Here is a 25,814-nt window from a genome sequence, read left to right on the forward strand (position 1 = left end):
CCTGGAAAACATGAGTGAAACTCCGTCTCAAAAAAAAAAAACAAAAAAAAACAAAAGAAAACATTTAATTGATTTTTATATACGTCTATTTCTTACAAAAGACATATTTGAGAATTATCCAAAGAAAATTTATTTTAAACACAATAACTTCAAATAAATTTTTAGAATTTCAAGAAAAGTAAAAAAAAAAGGCCAAGCGTGGTGGCTCACGCCTGTAATCCAAGCACTTTGGAGGCCAAGGCGGGTGGATCACCTGAGGTCAGGAGTTCAAGACCAACCTGACCAACATGGTGAAACCCCGTCTTTTAAAAAAAAAAAAATTAATTAAAAAAAAAAAAATAGAATTTCACAGGTCAGTCTTCATGAAATGATTTAATATTATCTGTCAGAAAAGTGCAACGTCCTGACTGTACAAAAGGTCACATTTTAGATCTAAGGCTAAAAGAAAGTAATTAACTGGCAATAGCCTGTTGCTAAAGTGAAAAAAAGTCTTACATTGGTTTGAGAAATCTGCAAGGCCCAAGATCCACCCAGTTACTCTCTAACAGGAGAGAAATTTGTCAGCAGGAGTGATTAAGCAGGAAGCAGCTTAGCTATTTCACGACCCACCCCCTCCATTTCCTTCCCAGTTCATCTACCACAAAAGAGGTTGGAGACAATTCAATATATAGGTCACCTTATCTTCTGAAGATATGGAAGCTATGTCTTCAGAAGTTTTAACTGTTACTGGGCCCAGTAAGTTGAGTTCTCAACTCAGGGAAGCCTCACCACACAAGAAGAATTTTAGGAGAATGGGAAGGAATCCTAGCAAGGGTCTCCATGTCTAAGGATGGCTGTGGGTTACAATTCTTACATTTTCGTATAGATCTTTGTATTATTTTATGTACCAGGAATCCTCAAAAGCACTCTGGAGTTACTGGCCTTATTTTATTAAAATTGTGAAGCAGAGAGATTAAAGGAGTTAATTGTAAGAAATACAATGAACATTCACAGCCTAGTTTTCAAATTTCCTCCTTATTATACCGCTGTTACAACTCAAGATAATTATTTAAATCCAAAATAGAAATGAAGCCATGACTCAACTAAATCCTTGGCAAAGATAAATTAACCTGCTTGGTTTTGAAGAGTGGTATAAAGAAACTGGCTTGGAGGGGCTGAAAGAGGCAGGTCATCTGATTATGATTCCTAACTACTATGAGACAATACATGAGGGGGTGGGGTGTGTGTGTGTGTGTGTGTGTGTGTGCGTGTGTGCACACGCACGCACCTGTATTTCATGTCTAATACTGTAAGTTACTCAAGTTACATGAGATGTGTGTGTCTGTGATTCATTTCTAATACAGTACTTTAAGTATTCAAGTTATTCCCCTTGTGAAATTTGATATTTGTATTATTTTTCCATATAGCTTCAGGAATGCCACTAAGATAAATAGAAATAAATAGGTCAGGTTAGCCATCTGCCCTATGCTGGGAAAAGCATTATTGTTCTGTAAGCTACTTATGCTATAGTTGGTTAAAGGGCAATTTATAGCTGAAGTGGGACATTTTCTTTTTTTTTTTAATTGCATTTTAGGTTTTGGAAAGTGGGACATTTTCAACGTATCCTGCAAGGGGAGGCAAGTTCTCCCTTAGTTTCTTTTGACAGATGATTCAGTAAAAATATTCCCTCTAATATCCCACTTCTTTCATTATTAAAATTCTATATCACGTATAAACACACAGGATCTAGAAGGACACATCAAACGGTAAACTGCTTATAATTATGGATGACTTTGTTTTTTGCTTCCTATGGTTTTCAGTTACCTATGATGCACATATTAACTTTTAAAAAATAAAAGTCATTTTAAAAACCTGAGGAGGCTTGGTGCAGTGGCTCACGCCTGTAATCCCAGCACTTTGGGAGGCCGAGGAAGGCAGATCACAGGTCAGGAGTTCGAGACCAGCCTGGCCAACATGGTGAAACCCTGCCTCTACTAAAAAAAAAAATACAAAACTTACCCAGGCATGGTGGCATGCGCCAGTAATCCCAGCTACTCGGGAAGTTGAGGCAGGTGAATTGCTTGAACCTGGGAGGTGGAAGTTGCAGTGAGTCAAGATTGTGTCACTGAACTCCAGCCTGGCTGACAGAGACTCCAACTCAAAAAAATAAAATAAAATAAAAAACAAAAACCTGAGGAAAATATTCTGTATTGGAAAGCTGCTTTTAGTAGAAGCTATTTTTCCTACTATAAAAGTTCTCCATGTCGTACACTGAAAATTGTGTGGTATCAGTACACGTTATTATGGTTTTTTTTTTCTGTTTTCTGTGACATTAAACAGTTTAAATATTTTGTATGTTTAGAAAAACTTTCATTTTTTCATAGTATCAAGATATTGCGACTTTTTAGTTCAAGAAAAATAAGTCTTTGCTTATGTAGTATTTCTGGGAGACTTTCAAAGTGCACGCTATAATCTCTTGTGGTTAAAGAGAGTGGCGGAAGCTAGGAGGTAACAGGATCAGAAAGTTCTAGTGCGGGTCAGGATTACCTACAGCTCTAGCAAATAGGTAGTTTCTGTTTAGCTGCTCCCTTCCTAACCTCCTAAGATAGGCCCCTGAAGCTGTATTTACATTGTAGGCCAGCTGAAAAACACATATTTAGAGAAGATAGGATTTAAGAGTTTTAGTGATAAAGATGAATCCTAGAGTACACTAGTTTATAAAAAAAATTGGGCTTATGATGTTGACATTACCAAGGAATACATAGGAAACAGGGATGGCAGAAAGGTGGGGGAAGGAGGCAAGGGAAGAAAGAGGCAAATTAAGGAGGAAAATAAGTTGCCTCATGCTCTTCTAGTTCCAGGTTCTAAAGATGGTTTTTCTGTACTGTTACATGAGAAACCCCTGCAAATCTTCGGTACTTTGCCTTTACTTGCTGAAGGTAGTTTAAGTGGGTTTTATAACGTTTTTAAACTTTCTCCAGATACCTAGCATGATAGCCTGCTTCATGGAATAGCTGTTACCTGGCCTTCTGGGAGCCGTACAGCCCTGTGCAAATTATACTTGCACTGCAACCTATCTGCCTATCAGCACTGCTTTAATACTGGCAGAAGCACCAACATAATGTTATAAATTTATTTTCTTTTCAATGTAATTGCAAAACCAAGTGCTTCACAAGCCTCTATTCAACATAGTTAAAGATAAGCTATAATTTTCCAACAAAGTTAAAGATAAGCTGTAATTTTCCATGGTAGGCCGGGTACAGTGGCTTATGCCTGTAATCCCAGCATTTGGGAGGCCAAGGTGGGCAGATCACCTGAGGTCAGGAGTTTGAGACCAGCCTGGCCAATATGGTGAAACCCTATCTCTACTAAAAACACAAAAACTAGCTGGGCATGATGGCTCATGCCAGTAGTCCCAGCTACTCAGGAGGCTGAGGCATGACAATCGCTTGAATCAGGAGGTGGAGTTTGCAGTGAGCTGAGATCACACCTCTGCACTCCCGCCTGGGCAACAGAGTGAGACTCAGTCTCAAAAAAAAAAAATTTTCATGGTAAAAGCTAAACAATTACTAATCCTTAAAGTTTTGTTGAAAATACGGCGATTGCTACTCCTACTGGAAAAAAAACTAAAGTATCTGCTTTCAGCTCATCATATACATATATAGGATAACAGAATATTGTCAGTCTACTTAATCATACTCCTCCCAGAGAGGGACTTTTCAATTACGTGATATACATTAACACTCTGAATACTTCCAAGATGTGTTTTTTCCAGAAAAAAGGAATTATTCATTATTAATATAAATAGCACAGCTTCATTTTAAAAATAGAAACTTCTGTATCTGGTAGATTAAAAGTAGGCTAAAATTAATATTTAAAATAATTCATTATTTTACTTGTATCTCTGAAGGCATTATGTATAGTGTGGAAAATCCATGAATACTATTATTTATAAATGGAAGTCCATATATTCAAAATCTGTGTATCTTCTAGTCTATATTTTTATAGCAAAATTCAGAGTAACGGTATGTGAATTAAAATTAATCTTGACTTGTCCAGTTGGCAATAGAAACTGCTACTGACTTCTCAAATGATTAGAGTTCCTTCCAAGAATCAGAGAAATACTTAGAATAGTGTGCACAAATATGAACAGACTAATGTTAGAATCATGCTGTCATTATTATATCAACTAGTCATATTGCTACTTCTACTTTAAGCTCAAGGTAAATACCAGGTGTTAGTCACTAAGCACAGTGCTATTAAATTTTAGTAAATGAAAATATCAATCTTGTGTTCGAGAAGTCTTTTTGAAAATAGAATTCACCTACAGCCAAGGATTTGAGGTAGGAATCTAGTCGAATTAAATTAGTCTATTGTTTGCAGATAATTTGGGTTAAGCCAGTATTAAGGTATACAAGTCAGTATTTCTATTTATTAGAAATTACAAGGGTAAAAATGGCAGTATTATAATTAAGAAATTCTAAATCCTTAAAAATCAAATGAACCTTGCCAGACATATTTTCAGTGCATGGCATGTTTATTAAAATTGATTTTTTAAACATGAACTATTAGTTTACAACATTGTTAACTTTTTTGGTTAGTAAAATGACTAAAACTGGAATGACCAGTCAATTTTAGGAAAGAATAACAGGGAAAACCAGAAATAAAAATCTTTGTTTTAGCAGCACGGAACATTTGATTGGTTCAGATAAGAGTCAGAAGGCTGACCAACTTAGTATAAGAGCCAAAAGAAACAGTGGGCTGTCATTTCCCCTTTAACCTTACTTCGTGCAAGATTAACATGTGCTCATGTAGATACAACATAGACAGAAATTTTTAATATAAACACATCCTGGAAAAAGGCATTAAACCATTCTTCTCCTCATACACATTTTCAGTGTCCTATCACAATAAAAAGCATAAACATCAAAATGTGACTTTGCTTTCTCAGAGTTCAGTGTTATTTGTGTTGTAGTATTTAAAAGTCCAGAAATTATTTATGGTTTGGCTTCTTTGCTGAAAAACACTAAATCATTTGTAAACATTAACTGCTAAATTACTGAAGTATTTTTAAAAGAACTGATTACATGCCTTTAGAGATATCATTAGTGACAAAATCTGTGTTGTGCATTCTTATTTTCTGGTTTCACTATTTCTACACTTGTAACGCTAGCACGGACCTAGCCAATACAGCACTGTTTCATCACAGCATAGTAGCTTTCTTTCTAGCTGTTTTGCTTCAAGCCTATTTTCATTCTAAACTTTTCTACTCACAGGTATCATCTTCCTTAAAAAAATAAAAAGAAAACAAAATAACAGAAGTCCTACAACAAAACTCCAACCTTCCCAGTATACTTCTGCTCTGCCTTCCCAAGATCTGATCCACTTAAATTCAACAAAATCTTAGCTACTAAAATTTTCTCATCACCCATTAAAGTATTATCTACCAAACATTTTAAAGCATTTTACCTTCTCTCATATGCCATCTGCGTTCCCCGTTTACGTCTCTATTTTCTTCAAAATTTTGTTTAAGATATTTTTCATGGCTTGGCACAATGGCTCATGCCTATAATCCCAGAATTTTAGAAGGCCGAGGCAGGCGGATCCCTTACGGTTAGGAGTTCAAGAGCAGCCTGAACAACATTGTGAAACCCCATCTCTACTAAAAGTACAAAAATCAGCCAGGCGTGATGGTGCATATCTGTAATCTAACTACTTGGGAGACTGAGACAGGAGAATTCGCTTGAGCCTGGGAAGCGGGAGACTGTAGTGAGCCAAGATTGGGCCACTGCACTCCAGCCTGGGCGACAAAGCAAAACTCTGTCTCTAAATAAATACATAAATAAAAGACAGTTTTCATAAAGTTTTTCTAAATCAATTTTTCTAGGTTACTCTAAATATTTAAGAAATGTATGTATCTTTCTGTCCTGCCTACCTCCTCCATTATCTTGAGGACAGATCCACTTCTGCTTCCTTTGTAACTACCTCAGAGCCTCCCCGTGTAAGGCTGAGAAAAAGCTGATTTATAACTATCTCTGATTTATCTAAAACTCTAAAATCAAATATTATGGCCGTGGTTCATATTTTAATTAAACATTTTGATCATCCTAACCAAATGATCCATATGCAAAGTAACTGATATTAGTGAATAAATCTGTTCAAAGGGGGATGATCAAAAATTATTCCTTTAAGATTATAATTAAAACCATAATAGATTTAGAACTACAAGAAAGGTGAATTATAACAAACAAGTGCTGAAATCAACCAGGGAAGAAAGTTTACATTACAAAGTCATTTCAAAATAGTAAAAAGCTTAAAACACAGTATCCTGAAAGGCAATACAATATTATCACTTTTAAATGTAAATACTTTGTTGTAAATACTTGTTTTTGACAAATAAAACTTCTCAGTATTTAGTATCAATTATTCATATATTAAAAAATACACACAGAATCTTGCTGATAGTTGGCTTAGCAAATGTTTTTTATGCAAATTGTGTAAGGTGATCATCAACCAAATGCACAAACCATGTATACTCTAGTTAAAATAACTAATTCCTCTATTAGATTTAATCTAAAATTGTTTTCCCTATGAGAGAATTTCCACACTGTGGGAAGAAAATAAAATTCAGTTAGAGGCTGGGTGATTACAGGATCACATCTGTAATACCACCACTTTGTAAGGCCAACATAAGAGGATCACTTGAGGTCAGGAGTTTGAAACCAGAGTGGCCAACACGACAAAACCCTGTCTCTACTAAAAAAAAGAAAAGAAGAAAAAAAAATTAGCTAGGTGTGGTGGCACATGCTTGTAATCTCAGCTACTTAGGAGTCTGAGGCAGGAGAATTAATTGAACCTGGGAGGCTGAGGTTGCAATGAGCTGAGATAGCACCACTGTACTCCCCAGCCTGGGTGACACAGCAAGACTCCATCTCAAAAAAATAAGATAAATCACTTAGAAATACCTTGCTTCAGCCGGGCGCGGTGGCTCATGCCTGTAATCCCAGTACTTTGGGAGGCCGAGGCGGGTGGATCACGAGGTCAAGAGATTGAGACCATCCTGGTCAACATGGTGAAACCCCGTCTCTACTAAAAATACAAAAATTCAGTTGGGCATGGTGGCACGTGCCTGTAATCCCAGCTACTCAGGAGGCTGAGGCAGGAGAATGGCCTGAACCCAGGACGCGGAGGTTGTGGTGAGCTGAGATTGCGCCATTGCACTCCAGCCTGGGTAACAAGAGTGAAACTCCATCTCAAAAAAAAAAAAAAAAAAAAAACCTTGCTTCACTGCACATTCATACAATTTTTGCCACAAAACAATGAACACCAAAGGAGAAAACACACACACACACACACACACACGGAGACAAGTTTCAAAACGTCTAAAAACATATTTATATTGTCTTTTTTTTTTTTTTAAAGGTATACACACACTGTCCAATAAAACTAGTCTAACAGTGGTATCACTCAAGATTACACTATTTAAGAAGTGTACTACTGGCTGGGCATGGTGGCTCACACCTGTAATCCCAGCACTTTGGGAGGCCAAGGCAAGCAGATCACAAGGTCAAGAGATTGAGACCATCCTCGCCAACATGGTGAAACCCAGTCTCTACTAAAAAAAACATTCGTTGGGCATGGTGGCACTCGCCTGAAGTCCCAGCCACTTGGGAGGCTGAGGCAGGGGCACTGCTTGAATTCAGGAGGCGGAGGTTGCAGTGAGCCGAGCTCACGCTACTGCACTCCAGCCTGGCGCCTGGCAACAGACTGAGACTCTGTCTCAACAACAACAAAAAAAGCATATTACTAAGATGAAGCAGTAATTTAAAGGTAAGCATAGCATATGTAAAAAAGAAAGGAAAAACTTTCAGTCCATTGTGTAGGTGTGATAAGAAATCTCTAAAATTTTTCCTCAAACACTGAATCCTCTCCAGTGATTCAAGCCAGTATTTATCCCATACAGCTCAATTATGTAGCAGCTGCATTCTGTACTCTATTTCTTGATGGCAAAGAAGTCATGTTAATTAAATTAGAACAAACTAAATATGACTTTAAAAGTCAAATTTTGACTATGATATCCTATATTTCTCTTAGAAGCAGCAGAAGCAGCAACAATCATTCTCCTCACATACTGAACATACATTGAACTATCCATATAGAAATCAGGTTAAATGGCTTTCTTTGCCTTCAAGTCACCATGTACATATATAATTACACAATGAAGGTTTCAAATTCAAATACTTTGTACAGTAAGAATCAACTTGTTATAATCTTGGGAAATTAGCCGCTCATATCCACAAATATGCCACATGGAAAGGAAAAAATGTAAAAAAAATGACCATAGGTATAATTTCTTTCTACTTAGGCCAAAAATGACCAACACAGGTAATTTCTTATTTATACTCAACAACACAAATATAAATACAATTCAATCTTCAAAATTGAAACTAAAAACACCTTACTCTTCAATTTTCATGGATGCAACTACTATATAGAAAAGTATGCCCATAAGCATTTAGGTGCAGTGCAGTGGCTCACACCTGTAATCCTAGCACTATGGGAGGCTGAGGCAGATGAATCACCTGAGGTCAGGAATTCGAGAACTGCCTGGCAAACATGGTGAAACCCTGTCTCTACTAAAAATACAAAAAGTAGCCAGGTATGGTGGTGGGCACCTGTAATCCCAGCTACTCAGGAGGCTGAGGCAGAAGAATCACTTGAACCCAGGAGACGGAGGTTGTGGTGAGCTGAGATTGTGCCACTTAACTTCAGCCTGGGCGACAGAATGAGACTGTCTCCAAAAAAAAGAAAAGAAAAGAAAATATGCTCATAAGCATTTAAAATGCCATTCTCTCTTACTTTAAAACACACATATGAAAGAATTGAAACTATTAGTGAGCTGGAAGGGAATTGCGGCAGAGGGATGAAGATTTTATTATGGTCATGGAGCCCTAAGTTTGGGGTGCTAGGGAACTCTAAGCCCCAATTTGTTTTTATTTTAAATTTTATTTTTAATTGACAAATAATGATTGTATATGCTGATGGCATACAGTTTCCTTATTTGTAACAGGGGGATTATAAAAATATCTTTCCTTTTGTGAGGATTAAATGAGAGTGTACATAAAGCACTTAATACTTAGAACCCATTGATTCATTCAACAAACACTTGAGGAGTTACTAAGTGAAGGCTCAGTACAAGTGGTGAAAAAAACATGTAGTTCCTATCCTCAGGAAACTCTGTTTTTAGCTGGAAATATATTTTTTAAATGTAAAAAACAAAAAAAAATGCATACCTATGGTAAGTTATTATAAAGGAAATAAAATAGGTTTATGATGACGAACTACTTAGCTTGATCAGGGAGATAAAGAAAAATTTTAGGGAAAGGGTAACATTTGGCAGAGGCCAGAGAGTGAATGCTTGGTAGAAGTCAGAGTGAAGAAAGGCTCGCAAGAAGGGGAAAATGCAGGACCAGTAGAGAGGAGGCCAGTATGACTGCAGAACTGTGAGCCACGAGGGTAACATGAAAGTAATTTGGAGGGTGAGGTAGTATACACAGCCGCAGGTCTCTACAGCCACGGTGAAGACTTTGGATTTTTATTCTAAGTATAATAAGAAACCACTGGAGGGTTTCAAATAGGGAAGCCACTGCATTTAACATGTTTAGATGTCAGGAAAAAAAATTATTGCAATACCCCATTTGGCTGGGGAGACTGAGTTTCAAAATACTCTGCAGCATTCATCTTTGTTTTAAGATAGTATTGTTCATTCCTTTTAGGTGGAAAATTTTAAATATGTTCACCATTTCCTGCCTTGAGAAAAAAAATAAAAAAAGAAAGCTAAAAAAACCCTAGGGCTTTTCTTTTTCCTTTTTGAAGCATTATGATCAACAGTTCAGCTTAGTTATGGTTATAAATTTAATTTTTATCACTTGTATTCTTAATTTTGAATTGTCCCAATAATCTAGCTGCTCACAGAACTGGTCAAACTTCTTGGCAAATAAACAACTGAGTTAAAAACTAAAACAGCCTAAGTCTGTGTTGTGAATTTTTTTTCTATAAAATCATCATCTTCACCACCTTATCGGGGGCAACTTTTATTCAATAACATTTGAAGTGTTCTTACTTGGTCAGTTATGAATAACAATCTGGTTTGCCTTACCGTTACTTAAAGGATGCTGTGAACTGTTGGAAAAAATCCTAAACTGCAATTATTTGACCCACCATGCAACTCCTTAATCTCTCATGTTGATTCCATATCAACATGTAACATATGGAGTATTCTAAGCCCTTTGCACACCCAATTCAGGAACTCCAACTGCTGATAGGACTCCCCTCCTCCCTATCCCATTTCCCCCTACTCTTAGCAACATTGCTTCTTTCCCAAACTTATTTCCTTTCCACCTCAAAAATGCTGCCCTTTATTTTCCTTTTCTCCTATCTCAGAAGAGTGTTTCTCTGAATTTTCAAGAGTATTTCCTTTATCTGTGCTACTGACAGCCCCTCTTGCTTCATCAGTTATTCCATCTGTTTTTTTCTCTCACTCTCATATTAACATACTTCTTTCACATGTGCTCAAAAGTAAACAGACGAGCAGACACACAAATCGGTAGCTGGTACTTACTTTTGCCACACACTCTCATGCACTTATTCTTCTGCATTTCAGACTCTACCAATTTAACTCAGGCTCTCATTATCCCTCACCGAAAAAGTAGCCAAACATTTCTGTATAGCCAAACGAATCTTCCAACAAACATCTTGATCATAATATTTATGTATTTAAAATTTATCCACAAGCCCATCAATAGAATTCAAACACTTTTTTTGCTAGCTTTCAAATGTTTCAACAATCTGGCTCTGATCCACCTATCCTCATAAAATGATACTGGGTTGTTATCTATTATCTTTATTCTACCAATAAATTTCAGTAAAATACAGTCTATACAGTCACATCCTTTCCATACTACCTTAATTTCTCAGTCATTATTTGAAGACAGTGCCTTTTAATTTGTAGGGTCTGTACTAACTCTGAGTGGTTAGTGCCAGAATTGAGTTGCAGTAGACTAGTTAACGTTGAAACAGAATACTTCCTTCCTGATTTGTACCCTTTATAATAAAACTGCAATCATAAGTATAACACTATCCTGAATTCTGTGAGTTGTTCTAGCATATTCTTGAACCTCATAAGGTCATGGAAAATCCTCGATTTGTAGCCAGTTGACAGAAATGCAGGCGACCCATGGATACTCAAAGTGAGGCTGAAGTCTGAGGTAAGGGCAGAACTATTAGACACTGTGCTCTTTAATTGTGGGGTATGCACTGACTCCAGGTGGTTAATGCCAGAATTGAATTGCACTGCACCTGTTGGGGTTAAGTACTTCCTTCCAATTTCTACTAAGACAAAGTTTCTGCAATCATTATTCAAGGCTATTAAAGCTCCTTCTAAGTTACCACAGTAAATACAATGTTGTACTCTGTGAAGTCAACGCAATAAATGCTGTGACTGGGGAGTAGAATGGGAGAAATGAAGGGTACAGGGAGTGAGATTTTTAAAATACACATGTAAGACGACTTTACCCACACTAAACTACTTACAATTGTTGATTATTCCCTACAGTTACCTATTTTGCTACTTATGTGCATGTCATTCACCCTTATGTAAAATATTTTACCTCCTATCTCTATCTATGAGAATCCTACCTCATAGAGAATTTTAAGAATGATTAAATGTCACTTCCACAGTGAAGCCTTCTTTGGTTCTAACTGAAACTTTTTAAAATCTCAGTTTAAGGCAAATAAGCATATTAGAAAGCAATAAATAGGAAGCAGTCATGGTTCTACCATTGCTACCATAAACTTGAACAACTCACTGGAGCTTTTTAAACATGTAAAACGAAGATAGGGCCAAACACACTACATTTCTCAGAAAATTATTCTGCCTCAAAAAATTTAGAAACACATTATTTTAAAAGCATAAACTCTTAAAGAACTATCAAGAGCTGTTGATGAAGAGAAAGCAAAAAAATCAGAGTGATATGCTAATCCAGTGGTGAAGCCAAGGCTGCCCCAAAGAACCACGAATCAAAGCCTGATAGAAAGTGAATGCCAGACATGACCTTGAGCCCATGTAAGAATGAGCTAGATCTGAGGCATCTACATAAATCTAGGGACTCTGTGAAAGGATGAATGAGAAAACAAAAACTGCCTGTTGGTCAAAGAAAATGACAGGTTTTGGCCTGTGCTCTTAAGTAAAGACATGCCCTTGAGTACTTCTAAGCACAGGTCTACCTACCTTCACATATACTTAGAATTCTGAATATAAGCTCACAACTCCAAAATATAATACACACAAGGAAACCTGGTACCACGAGTATGAGTCAGCAGAAACAACAGCTGAATTAAAACCCTGAAATTATGTTATAAATTATAAAATGTTTAAAGACATAAGAGAGAATAACATGAGCAATAAACAATCTAATTTAATTCTAGGCAAATTTGCAATGAAAACCAAATTGAACATCTAGAAATGAAGAATATAACTAATGTCAAGAATTCAATGGAGTACGACTAGGCAGAGCAATCAGACAAGAGAAAGAAATAAAGGACATTCAAATTGTAAAAGACTAAGTCAAACTACTGCTGTTTGTCAATGATGACTGTACACCTAGACGACATTAAAGACTCCTCCAAAAGACTCCCAGATTTGATAAACAAATTCAGTCAGGCCTCAGGTTACAAAATGAGTGTGCATGAATCAGTAGCACTGCTATACACCAACAACGACCAAGCTGAGAATCAACTCAAGAATTCAATCCCTTTTATAACAGCTGCAAAAAAATACATAAAATACCTAGGAATATACTAACCAAGGAGGTGAAAGCAAAAAAAAAAAAAAACAAAAAAAAACCCCAAAAACAAATACAAAAACAAAGTAAAATAAAATACCTAGGAATATTGTTAACCAGAATGATGAAAGCTCTCTACAAGGAGAATTACAAGAAGTTGCTGAAAAAGAAACACATTCCATGCTCATGGGTTGGGAGAATCAGTATCATGAAATCTACAAAGTCAATGCAATTCCTATTAAAATATCAACATCACCAGGCACGGTGGCTCACACCTGCGATCCCAGCACTTTAGGAGGCCAAGGCGGGTGGATCACCTGAGGTAAGGAGCTCGAGACCAGCCTGGCCAACATGGTGAAACCCCATTATCTATTAAAAATACAAAAATTAGCCAGACATGGTGGCGTGTACCTGTAATCCCAGCTACTTGGGAGAGTGAGGCAGGAGCATCACTTGAACCCAGAAGGCGAAGGTTGCAGTGAGCTGAGATTGTGCCACTGCACTCCAGTCTGGGTGACAAAAGCGAAACTCTGTCTCAAAAATAAAATAAAATATCAACATCATTTTTCAGAGAATTAGAAAAAACAATCCTAAAATTCATATGGAATCAAAAGAGGGTCCAAATAGTCAAAGAATCCTAAGCAAAAAACAAATCTGGAGGCATCATGTTACATGGCTTCAAATTATACTATAGAACTATATTTATTGACTGGGCACAGTGGCTAACCCCTGCAATCCCAGCACTTTGGGAGGCTGAGGTGAGCAGATCACTTAAGGTCGGGAGTTTGAGGCCAGCCTAGGCAACATGGCTAAAATGTCATTTCTACTAAAAATACAAAAATTAGCTGGGTGTGGTGGCAGGCAGCTGTAATCACAGGTAATCAGGAGGCTGAGACAGGAGAATCACTTGAACCCAGGAGGTGGAGGTTGCAGTGAGCCAAGACGGCACCACTGCACTCCAGTCTGGGTGAGAGAGCAAGACTCCATCTAAAAAAAAATACACACACACACACACACACACACACACACACACAGAGTGATCAAAACAGTATGGTACTGGTCTAAACTAAAGTACATAGACCAATGGAACAGAATAGAGAACTCAGAAATAAAGCCAAATTAACTGATCTTTAACAAAGCAAACAAAAACATAAATCGAGGAAAGGATACCCTATTTAATAAATGGTGCTGGAAAAACTGGATAGCCACATGTAGAAGAATGAAACTAGATCTCTATCTCTCAGCTTTATACAAAAATCAACAACTCAAGATGGAACAAAGACTTAAATCTAAGATCTGAAGCCATAAATATTCTAGAAAATAACCTGGAAAAAACTCTTCTGGACATTGGCCTGGGCAAAGAATTTATAACTAAGGCCCCAGAAGCAAATGCAACAGAAACAAAAATAAACAAACAGGATCTAATTAAATGAAAAAGCTTCTGTACAGCAAAATAAGAAATCCGCAGAGAATACAACCCACAGGAGAAAATATTTGCAAACTATGCATCTGACAAGGATTAATATCCAGAATCTAGAAGGAACTCAAATCAGCAAGAAAAAATAATAAATCTCATCAAAAAGCAGGCAAATGACATGAACAGACAATCTCAAAACAAGATACACCACGACCAACAAACATATGAAAAAATGTTCAACATAACTAATCATCACAGAAATGCGAATTAAAACAACGAGATACCACATTACCCTAGCCAGAAGGGCCATTATTAAAAAGTCAAAAAACAATAATGTTGGTGTGGATGCGGTAAAATGGGAACACTTTTACTCTGCTGGTGGGAATGTAAATTACTATAACCTCTATGGAAAACAGTATAGAGATTTAAAGGACTAAAAGTAGATTTGCTATCCAATCCAGCAATCCCACTACTGGATGTCTACCCAAAGGAAAAGGAGTCTTTACATCAAAAAGACATGTGTTTACATAAAACAGAAGCATAAAAAAATTTAAAAGACACCTGCACATAAATGTTTATTGTAGCACAATTCACAATTGCAAAGATATGGAACCAATCTAAGGGTCCATCAACCAATGAGTGGATAAAAAAATGTGGTATATATACACCATGGAATACTACTCAGCTGTAAAAACATAATGAAATGTCTTTTGGAGCAATTTTGATGAAGCTGGAAGCTATTATTCTAAGTGAAGTAACTCAGGAATGTGAAACCAAATACTGTATGTTCTCACAAGTGAGAGCTAAGCTATTGAGTATACAAAGGCAGACGGAGTGGTATAATGGACTATGGAGACTCACAAGCAGGAGGGTGGAGTGGGTGAGGGATAAGGAACTACTTTCTTTTTGAGACAGGGTCTCACTCTGTTGCCCAGGCTGGAGTGCAGTGGCACAATCTTGGCTCGCTGCAACCTCTGCCTCCCAGGTTCAAGCAATTCCTCTGCCTCAGCCTCCCAAGCAGCTGGAACTATAGGCATGCGCCACCATACCCAGCTAATTTTTGTATTTTTATTAGAGATGGGGTTCCACCAAATTGGCCAGGCTGTTCCCAAACTCCTGACCTCATGATCTGCCCACCTCTGCCTTCCAAAGTGTTGGAATTACAGGCCTGAGCCACCGTGCCCAGCCTGCTTTTATTTATTTGTTTTTGAGACAGACTCACTCTATCCCCCACGCTGGACTGCAGCAGTGCAATCTCCACTCACTGCAACGTTGGCCTCCCAGGTTCAAGTGATTCTCGTGCCTCAGCCTCCAGAGTAGCTAGATTTACAGGCAGGCACCACCATGCCCAGATAATTTTTAGATTTTTAGTAGAGACAGGGTTTCACCAGATTGGCCAGGCTGGTCTCAAACTCCTGACCTCAGGTGATCCACCTGCCTTGGCCTCCCAAAGTGCTGGCATTACAGGCATGAGTCACCATGTTGACCTGAAAAAACTGCTTACTGAGTACAATATACACTACTTGGTGGTGGGTACACTAAAAATCTCAGATTTCAACACTATACGATTCACCCAAATAACTAAAAGCCACTTGTACTCTAAAAGCTATTGAAATAATGAATATATACATATAATATATATACATTACATGTTATATAAATAACTCAATATTTATATATATATAATATATATAAAAACTTGATGGATTACATGGCAAATTAAATACAATTAAAGACTTAAGGGATCATCTTTAACAAGATATCCATAATTTAAGGGTTTTTTTTTTTTTAAAGGAAAAATATTAAAGAAACAAAGTGTAAGGAAACTGAAAGAATGGAAAAAAAATTAACCGGTTTTCAACTGGAGGACATAAAAATAGAAGAAAATAGAGAATACTAAATATTCAAAGAGATAACACTATAATTTTCTAGCTCTAATGAAAAATATAAACTCTCAATAGAGGAGGCATTACTTAACATAAATTACCTTAAACAGAATAAATTTCAAAAACAATCCATACCTAGATACATTATGATGAAGCTGCATACCAAAAGTCAATACATTTAAAAATAAAAATATTTCTTCCTTTCCTGATTCAGGTTGTTTGTAAAGATCTAATGAGAATAAATAATTTACATAAATCTCAACATATATTTTGTCATATGTACTAACTATGAGAAATCCTCTCAATCTCGTGTGCTTTGAAAACAATTACAGCCTGGATGGCTGTGTTTTGCAACCAAATGAATGAAATGGTTTTGCTGCTTCTCTTACTTCCTAACTGCTTAAAAGCAAAGTTTCTTGAAGACTTACTGTAATATTTATCTTCATTAGCTTGAATTAGAAGATGGCAGAGGCAAACTACATAAGACTGAAGCACCCTTTCCAGTTTCATTCCTAAGCGTTAAACAAACATTTACGGCCTGCCTATGATAGGCAAGGAATCCCAAATGATGCAAATGTGTTGATTAATTAGGTAATTTTCCTTTCAGCCTATTAATAAGGTATGCAGTACTATATTTGAACACATGCTAGCTATCGGTAGGAAGAAAAGATATTAAACTTCTGGCTGTGCACAGTTGGCAATGCAACTGATGAATTCAGTGAATAAAAATGTATTTTTAGTATAAGTAAAGTTTAAAAAATTAAACATGCTTCAAACTACCCTCCCTTAATGCCAGTTTCAAGTAAAATGTCAATTTAACATTATTTACTCTTTTGCTTTACATAGGGCCCTTATAATTTTAGCAATCACAGTCGAGAATGTACTGCAGGAAAAAAACATGGAATGAAAACATATCTTTATGTAAGAAAGCCTCTACTGAGAGAATCACGTGTATCTGCAAGCTTTTCCAAAGTTACAAAGAATCACTAAAACAGAGATTTAAAATGAGTACTATTTAAATCCTCTAGATTTAAAAAATGTTTATTATAATGACCTCATAGGATCTGTAACTTCTGAAGAACAATTATAGGAGAGAAAAACACACGTAGTATAAGTTGTTGAAATGAGGACAAGAGATTTTTCTTCTCCTCAAATTGTGTCAATGAAGGATGCTAATAATAGAATAAAATTTCAAAGAAGAACAATGCAAACCATAATTAGAAATCAATGCAGTATTAAACTGTCGGAACTCTGGGGCAAGAATTATAATAGAGACTCCCAATAGAAGACAATTAAACTAATGAAAACAGACACATAATAGATAAATCATCTTCAATTATCTTAAAGATAGAAATGAGCGCCACAAGTCAATACAGTCTCTTTCACCACAAAAGACAATGGAGTGCATACATTCACAGCAATGTTCAGAAAAAAATAATCTTACACAAGCAGTTTTCAATGGGCGGAAAATACACTATCCATATTTGCTGGCAAGGAATTTACATACCATAAATGATTATTTCAAAGGTATCATGAAAGAAAATATTTCTTACCAATATAACAATGAGATTGTATGGTTAAAGAAAAAAGAAAGGCCGGGCGCGGTGGCTCAAGCCTGTAATCCCAGCACTTTGGGAGGCCAAGGCGGGTGGATCATGAGGTCAAGAGATCGAGACCATCCTGGTCAACATGGTGAAACCCCGTCTCTACTAAAAATACAAAACATTAGCTGGGCATGGTGGTGCGTGCCTGTAATCCCAGCTACTCAGGAGGTTGAGGCAGGAGAATTGCCTGAACCCAGGAGCGGAGGTTGCGGTGAGCCGAGATTGCGCCATTGCACTCCAGCCTGGGTAACAAGAGTGAAACTCCATCCCCCCACCCCCCCCCAAAAAAAAAAAAAAAAGAAAAGAAAGACAAAAGTTCCTATCCCGAAATAACATTGCTGTTATATATTTTAAAAGCTGTTTCCCAAGCACATTAACCTTTAAAAGACATCTGTACAAAAATCAGGTCTCATTATTCTCAATACAATCACTACCATCACAGGTAAATTTTGGAGATGACAATATGACCAACCTGTACATTTCAGTTCTCCAATATCTGTATGTCCTTTTCTTTGACTTCTACTAAGAAAGAATCACTAGATAAAAGTGACAGGAGTTATCATGTTTTTCTTGGTTTTAATCAAGTTAATTTTAATCCATTCACAAAGATTATATAGTAGTACCCCCCACCCTCAATCAGCAGTTTTGCTTTCCATAGTTTCAGTAATCCAAGGTCAACTGTGGTCCAAAAACAGGTGAATATAGTTCAGTAAGCTATTTTGAAAGAAGGAGAAAGACACATTCACACAGCTTTTACATCATTTTAATTCTATTTTACTTATTGTTAATCTCACACTCTACATAATTTATAAATTAAACTTTATCTTAAATATGTATGTATAGGAAAAATATAGTTACCGATAGGGTTCAGTACTACCTGCGGTTTCCGGCAACCATTGGGTGTCTCAGAACCCAGTTAAGTGGGGGAACAATTGTAATTTACAATACAAAGAATTACCAAAGGAATAGTTTTTTTCTCAGTGTGACTTACCAGTTACTTAATTGAAATTGGGGCCTTATTTCAAGATCCCAGGCTAATCCACAAAACAGTAATAGCAGATATTTTGATTACTGACAATGTCATAGGCTACATAAATATACATACTCACTTCATTCTAACATTACTATGAAGTGGGTAATATCACCAATCCCATTGCAATAATGAGCAAAGCAAGACTCAGAAAAGTTAAGTGACTTTCCCAAAGACACATATTAAACAGTTGAACACTATCATAACCACCTGTATGTACTTTTCATACAGAAAGTACTTTCACATATAATAGGCTGTCAATTCTGAGAGAACTTATAATTAATCCAACTGAACAAAGGAGGAGCCTTGTGGTTTGTGCCTGTAATCCCAACTACTTGGAAAGCTGAGACAGGAGGATCCCTTGAGTCCAGGAGTCCTGCACCAGCCTGGACAATATAGCGAGACCTCATTCCAAAAACAGAGAAAACAACAAGAAAAAGAGGAAAAGGTCTCTAAGATGTAAAACACTAAGTGGAAGCATCCAGTGTTCATTACACCATGCCATTTATAAATGTCCTTACCATGAAATACTCAAGAGGCAAAAAAAATGTTGACTTACAAAAGCAAAATTGAGTAGCACGGGACTGTAATTTGGAAACACTAGGTAAAATCCTTACCTAACACTAGTACACAATGGATGAAGAGCAGAGGTGAGAAATGAAGCTTGTACTTGGGTTTATACGATGGGGAACGCCTTGACTGGTACTGCTTTATAACTGGGTATTTTTTGTTTCAGTGGTAACATCCCCAAGGATAAGGTCCAAGACAGACTCATCCCTTTAGGTACTCATACTAAGTATGGTTCTTATAAGATTTGGTATCTGTACTGTTTATATTTTATATTTGATGTAAATATAACATCTTAACAGATTCATTAAACTTCCTACTTAAAGATATATCAGGTACAAAATAACTAAATTACCTTTAAGAGATGCTTCCTTTCAAGTATGATACAAATTATCTTATAGAGATAGCTTTTAGATTCTTTTAAAATAAAAACTTTATACATGTACTTTGACAAGTTTCTGCAGTAACAGCATGGCCAGAATCTGGTAAACTGTAGCTTTTAAACTCTTTGAAATTTGGCCAAAATAAATTACTTCAATTTGTTTTGGGAATATAGACTTTCAGAGGTAAATCTTACGTTGAGTATATTTTACTAACTGTATATATGTAAAATCTGAACAAGTGGTTGGTAATAATGATTGTTAAATACAGTAGGGTAGACTTGATGTCTAGACAAGATAGTGGTGAGAGCTGCACTTTTAAGAACATTCACTACTTGCTGATAAAAAGGAAAAACAAAGAGTGTTTCTGTTATGTAAGGTTACTATGAAATGCTTAGAATTTGAAGCTACAACAATAGATACAGCTGCCACTACTTTGAAAACTACTTCGTTTGAATCCATCATATGCTAAAAGCATATGTCCACAAGTCTACTTAACATTTTCAAGACTGTACATTTTACTAATCTTTACTTCTAGCCTCTTTAAACATAAAACAAAAACAGCTTACTATATATGAGAAACAGCAAGAGCTAATGAGAATCATCAGGTGATGTGTAGTAACTGAAACAAGACACTAAGAAGAGAAAAGGGCCACAGCTACAACACTTACAATCAAATGTAACATCCTGTTTATGGAAGAAAACCTGCTCTGCACAATTCATTAACTCAACAAATACTAATTACTGATTGAAACATAACAGTGGTATATTCAAAAGCTTTTTAAAAGCTTATTTTAACATAAGAACTCTGTGTCCTTCATAAAGATTTTTTTTAAAAAAAAACCAAACACCTTAAAATTCTATAGTTAAATCTGAAATTAACTACACATAATTGTGTACAGAAAAGTAATATTTAACTTTTTAATTTTTAGTATGATTTAGATCAGGAAGAGATCTAAGATTATTCAGCCCAAGCTTTTTAATTGGAGGGAAAGCAAAGAAAAGCTAGTAAGCAGCCCATGTGGTCGCATGAACGGTTGTATTATGGAATTCGAAATAAAAAAATGTATTAAGCAGATTTAAATTTACAATAGACTTTTATCAAAGCTAATGACTAAACAATCAACAAAATGAATTCTGAATTAACTCAATTTTTCTTAGCTAATTGTAATAAGGAAACAGGTTCCTAAATGGCTAAGAAATAAAATTTCTTTTACAAAACAAGGCTGGCATAGCTATGGCTGTAATAAAAACTGCCTTTACAGAAACAAATATTCAGGATAAGTGCTTTAAAGTTAAAAGAAAAGAAAAGAAAAGAAAACCAAAATAATCAATCTCTTTCCCCAAGTGTCCCTGATTACTCTATTTCTGGGCACAGTAGTTTAGGCCTGTAATCCCAGCACTTTGGGAGGCGGGGGTTGGTAGACCTCTTGAGCCCAGGAGTTGGAGACCAACATGGGTAAGGTAAAACCCCATCTCTACAAACTTACAAAAAACAATTAGCTGGGAGTAGTGGTGCACACCTGTAGTCCCAGCTACTCGGGAGGCTGAGGTGGGAGGATTGCTTGAGCCTGGGAGGTGGAGGCTGCAGTGAGCTGTGATGGCGCCAGCACACTCCAGCCTGGGCGACAGAGTGAGACCCTGTCTCAAAACAACAACAACAACAACAACACCTCAAAATGGTACCCTCCATGTATCTATAATGATTTTTACATATATTTTACCTACAAATTACCTGATAAATATATAATCAGCCCTTCTTTCAATAGATAGCATACTTATAGGCAGCAGGCCCCAGCCTTTTTGGCAACAGGGACCAGTTTTGTGGAAGACAATTTTTCCATGGAAGGAGTGAGAGGGCACACAACCCAGATCCCTCGCGTGTGCAGTTCACAGCAGGGTTTGCGCTTCTGTGAGGATCTAGCGCCCCAGCTGATCTGACAAGCAGTGGAGCTCAGGGGTAATTAGCTTACTTGCCCTCCACCACTCACCTCCTGCTGTGACGCCTGGTTCCTAATAGGCCACAGACTGGCAGCAGTCCGCAGGCCTAGGGGTTGGGAACCCCTGCTGATAGGTAGAAATATAAACATTTTTTAAAAACAGTATTACGTTAGGAAAGGGTTCTGAAAGAGCCAGAGAAGTTTAAAAATGAATTCATGATACTTGTTGTTTTTCAGTTATTATCCACCAAATAAAAATAGAAAGACAGACTTATCCTTCTACAGATGGCAATTTTCTGTAACTTGATGAGTACCATAAATAATGTATTTAAAAAATATGTTCAGGCACATCCCTGTAATTGTTTTGGTTTAGACTTTATTAATTGTACTTACAAACAACTTTTTAAGAAAGGATAGCAGTGATTGGTACAAGCAAGAAATTAAGATTCTCTACAAACTCATACTCCGATGACTCTCAAACCTGGCAGGTGACATCTACAGTATTAAACCAAACCCCCCCCAAAATTCTTCATTTTAAATGTAATCCTTTACTGATTAAAAATATACATGTATATCTTTTTTAAAATATGGAGAAACTGGCTAGGCATGGTCGCTCACAACTGTAATCCCAGCACTTTGGAAGGCCAAGGCGGGCGGATCACGAGTTAAAAACCAGCCTGACCAACACGGTGAAACCCCGTCTCCACTAAAAACACAAAAATTAGTCAGATCAGGAGTTAAAAACCAGCCTGACCAACATGGTGAAACCCCATCTCCACTAAAAATACAAAAATTAGCCGGGAATGGTGGCACCTGCCTGTAACCTCAACTACTGCAAAGGCTAAGGGCAGGAGAACTGCTTGAACCTGGGAGGTGGAGGTTGCAGTAAGCCATGATTGCGCCACTGTACTCCAGGCTAAGGGACAGAGTGAAACTCTATCTTAAAAAATAAATAAATAAATAAATAAATAATGGAGAAATCAGGAACTATACTTAAAAACATGGTTCACAACAGATGTAAATATCTATTAATAATGAACTAATATGAAATGATCTCTAAGAATATTGAACAGAATACAGAGTACAGCCACTTGCATGTGTGAGAGTGTGCGTGTCGGGAGGGGGGAGAGAGAGGTACGCGCATGGGGAAACAGGGTCTCACTCTGTCACCCATACTGAAGTGCAGTGGCACAATTACAGCTCACTGCCTCCTCTATGGTTCACAATAGATATAAGTATCTATTAATAATAGGCTAATATGGAATGATCTCTAAGAATATTGATCAGAATACAGAGTATAGCCACTTGCGCACACGCGCATGTGTGTGTATATGTGTGTGGGGGGTGGTGCGTGGGGGAACAGGGTCTTGCTCTGTCGCCCACGCTTAAGTGCAGTGACACAATTACAGCTCACTGTATCCTCTACTTCCCAGGCTCAAGTGATCCTCCCACCTTACTCTCCCTAGTAGCTAGGACTACAGGTGTGTGCCACTATTCCCGGCTAATTTTTGTGCTTTCTGTAGAGACCGCGTTTCACCATGTTGCCTAGGCTGGTCTTAAATTTCTGAACTGAAGCGATGTCAGCTCTCAAAGTGGTGGGACTGTAGGCATGAGCCACCATGCCCAGCACCATCTGTATTTAAAAAAAAAAACAAAAAACAAAAAACAAGATATATACACATCAACTCTTATCTCTATTCATCAGGATCAACTATGATCCATACTGTATATGAATTGTGTTCATACACATACATATGCGGGTCATATCAGTTTGTCTATTTGCTGGGGAAAGAAACTGGGCAGCTGAGAGTTATATGTGAGAAGAAAACTCTTTACTGCAGAGTATCTTGTGTTTTGAATTTTATGTTTTGTTATGTTATCACCTAAAATGTAGTCCTTACAGGAAGGGTTGGAGGATATTCAACAGCAAATCAGAACACAGGCTTTTGAGATATGAACATAACTTTAGTTCCTAACTGTATCCTTATTATAGTCAATAAAAGCAACTGTTCATATCTGAAAAGACTTTCATACGGATTTGTTCTGGATGATGTTTACAGTGTGATAAATGTCCAAAACTCATCCAACTGACTGGGCGTGGTGGCTCCCACCTGTAATCCTAACACTTTGGGAGGCCAAGGCAGGCATTCCCCTGAGGTCAGGAGTTCAAGACCAGCCTGGCCAACATGGTGAAACCCCATCTCTACTAAAAATTAGCCAGGTGTGGTGGCGCATGGCTATAATCCTAGCTACTTGGGAGGCTGAGGCAGGAGAACTGCTTGAACCTGGAAAGTAGAGGTTGCAGTAAGCTGAGACTGCACCACTGCACTTCAGCCTGGGTGACAGAGCAAGACTCCATCTCAAACAACAACAACAACAAAAACCCCATCCAACTGAATATTTAAGATTTATGCATTTTATTGTATATTAATTATACCTCAACTAAAAATATATACAACTTCTCTAATCCTAATACTAAGGTGGTAATAGTTCTCAATCTTTTAAAACATTAGAAACAGCAGAAAGAAAACAGGTATTTTCTTTCAATTCCTTGTTATTCCAAATATAGACCACAGACTAACAGAATCAACAATAACTAGGAGCATTTAAGAAACTCAAAATCTAAACCTCCCATCCCACATCTACTGAGTCAGAAACTGTATTTTAACAAAATTCACAAGTCACTTACATACATATTCAAGTTGAAAAGTTCTCATAACTTTTTTACCAGAATTTTTTCTACGTTTGTTTTCTTTGTATTTTATTTTTCATTTTTAAATTTACCAGAATATTTCTGGTTGAAATCCAAGAAGCTCTACTTTTGAAAAGCTCCAAAGATGTACAATGAAGACAAAGAATTGCAATATAAGCACTGTAGCTTGAGGGCAAAGAGATAGAAGGTGCTCATTTTTGTAAGACTAGTTTGCATAGTAAAATATTCCAATAAACCGCAGCTACTTACAAATTATTCTTAGTAGTTATTTCATTAAATAACTGTCTCTGCTACTTGTCAGGCCCTTAAAAGGATTAACTATCCTAACACTCTTAGTCAGATGATCTGCATGCGCGCGCACACACGCGCACACACACACTCTGATCTATTCAGATTATCTGATTCCAACTGAAGAAAAAAGTATTTACATATTAATTTTTGAGATGGAGTCTCACTCTGTCGCTCAGGCTGGAGTGCAGTGGCAGCAATCTCGGCTCACTGCAACTTCTGCCTCCTGGGTTCAAGAAATTCTTCTGCTTCAGCCTCCCTAGTAGCTAGGATTACAGGCGCATGCCATCACGTCTGACTAACTGTTGTATTTTTAGTAGAGACGGAGTTTCACCATGTTGACCAGGATGGTCATGAACTCCTGACCTCAAGTGATCCGCCTGCCTCATCTTCCCAAAGTGCTGGAGAACAGTCGTGAGCCACCATGCCAGGCCAGAAAAAAGAATTTAATCTAGACTTTGCAAGTAGGGAATTACAAAAAGAAAAATCCATTAGATGCCAGGAAAACAAAGGATCTCACTCACAGGCTGTGTAAGCATACTTTAACCAAATTATAAGGGATCTTGCAAATATTTCTAAAAGTTAAAGTAAACATTGTTTTATTCCTGGAGGTGCAATAGAGGGAACTTGGGTATGCAATGATAGAAGTATTTCAATCTGTGTGGTTCAAAGTGACAATTCGGTGAGAAGAAGAAGAAGAAAGAAGAAAGAAGAAAGAAGAAGAAGAGGAAGAAGAAGAAGAAGAGGAAGAAGAGGAAGAGGAAGAAGAGGAAGAGGAAGAAGAGGAAGAGGAAGAAGAAGAGGAAGAAGAAGAGGAGGAGGAAGAAGAAGAGGAGGAAGAAGAGGAAGAAGAAGAGGAAGAAGAAGAGGAGGAAGAAGAAGAGGAGGAAGAAGAAGAGGAAGAAGAAGAAGAAGAGGAAGAAGAAGAAGAGGAAGAAGAGGAAGAGGAAGAAGAGGAAGAAGAGGAAGAGGAAGAAGAGGAAGAGGAAGAAGAGGAAGAGGAGGAAGAAGAGGAAGAGGAGGAAGAGGAAGAGGAAGAGGAAGAGGAGGAAGAAGAGGAGGAGGAAGAAGAGGAGGAGGAAGAAGAAGAGGAGGAGGAAGAAGAGGAAGAAGAAGAAGAGGAAGAAGAAGAGGAAGAGGGAGAAGAGGAAGAGGAAGAAGAGGAAGA

At 37.2% G+C, this 25,814-nt stretch overlaps 1 protein-coding gene across 19 annotated transcripts in view; it reads right to left on the reverse strand.

The window, feature by feature from the left end:
• Positions 1–25,814, reverse strand: part of PPHLN1 (periphilin 1) — a 135,963-nt gene that overhangs the window by 21,691 nt on the left and 88,458 nt on the right. Inside the window, exon 10 of one of the 19 annotated variants that reach the window (XM_037738975.1) lies at positions 21,702–21,769. The exons of the other annotated variants lie outside the window; for them this stretch is intronic. Coding sequence (XP_037594903.1) covers positions 21,719–21,769 — 51 coding nt within the window. The 3' untranslated portion in view covers positions 21,702–21,718. Of the gene's footprint in view, positions 1–21,701; positions 21,770–25,814 lie in introns of those variants that run through there. 19 annotated transcript variants of the gene reach the window in all.

Source organism: Cebus imitator, unplaced genomic scaffold, assembly GCF_001604975.1.
Source record: "Cebus imitator isolate Cc_AM_T3 unplaced genomic scaffold, Cebus_imitator-1.0 Scaffold2, whole genome shotgun sequence".
Classification (NCBI taxonomy): Eukaryota; Metazoa; Chordata; class Mammalia; order Primates; family Cebidae; genus Cebus; species Cebus imitator.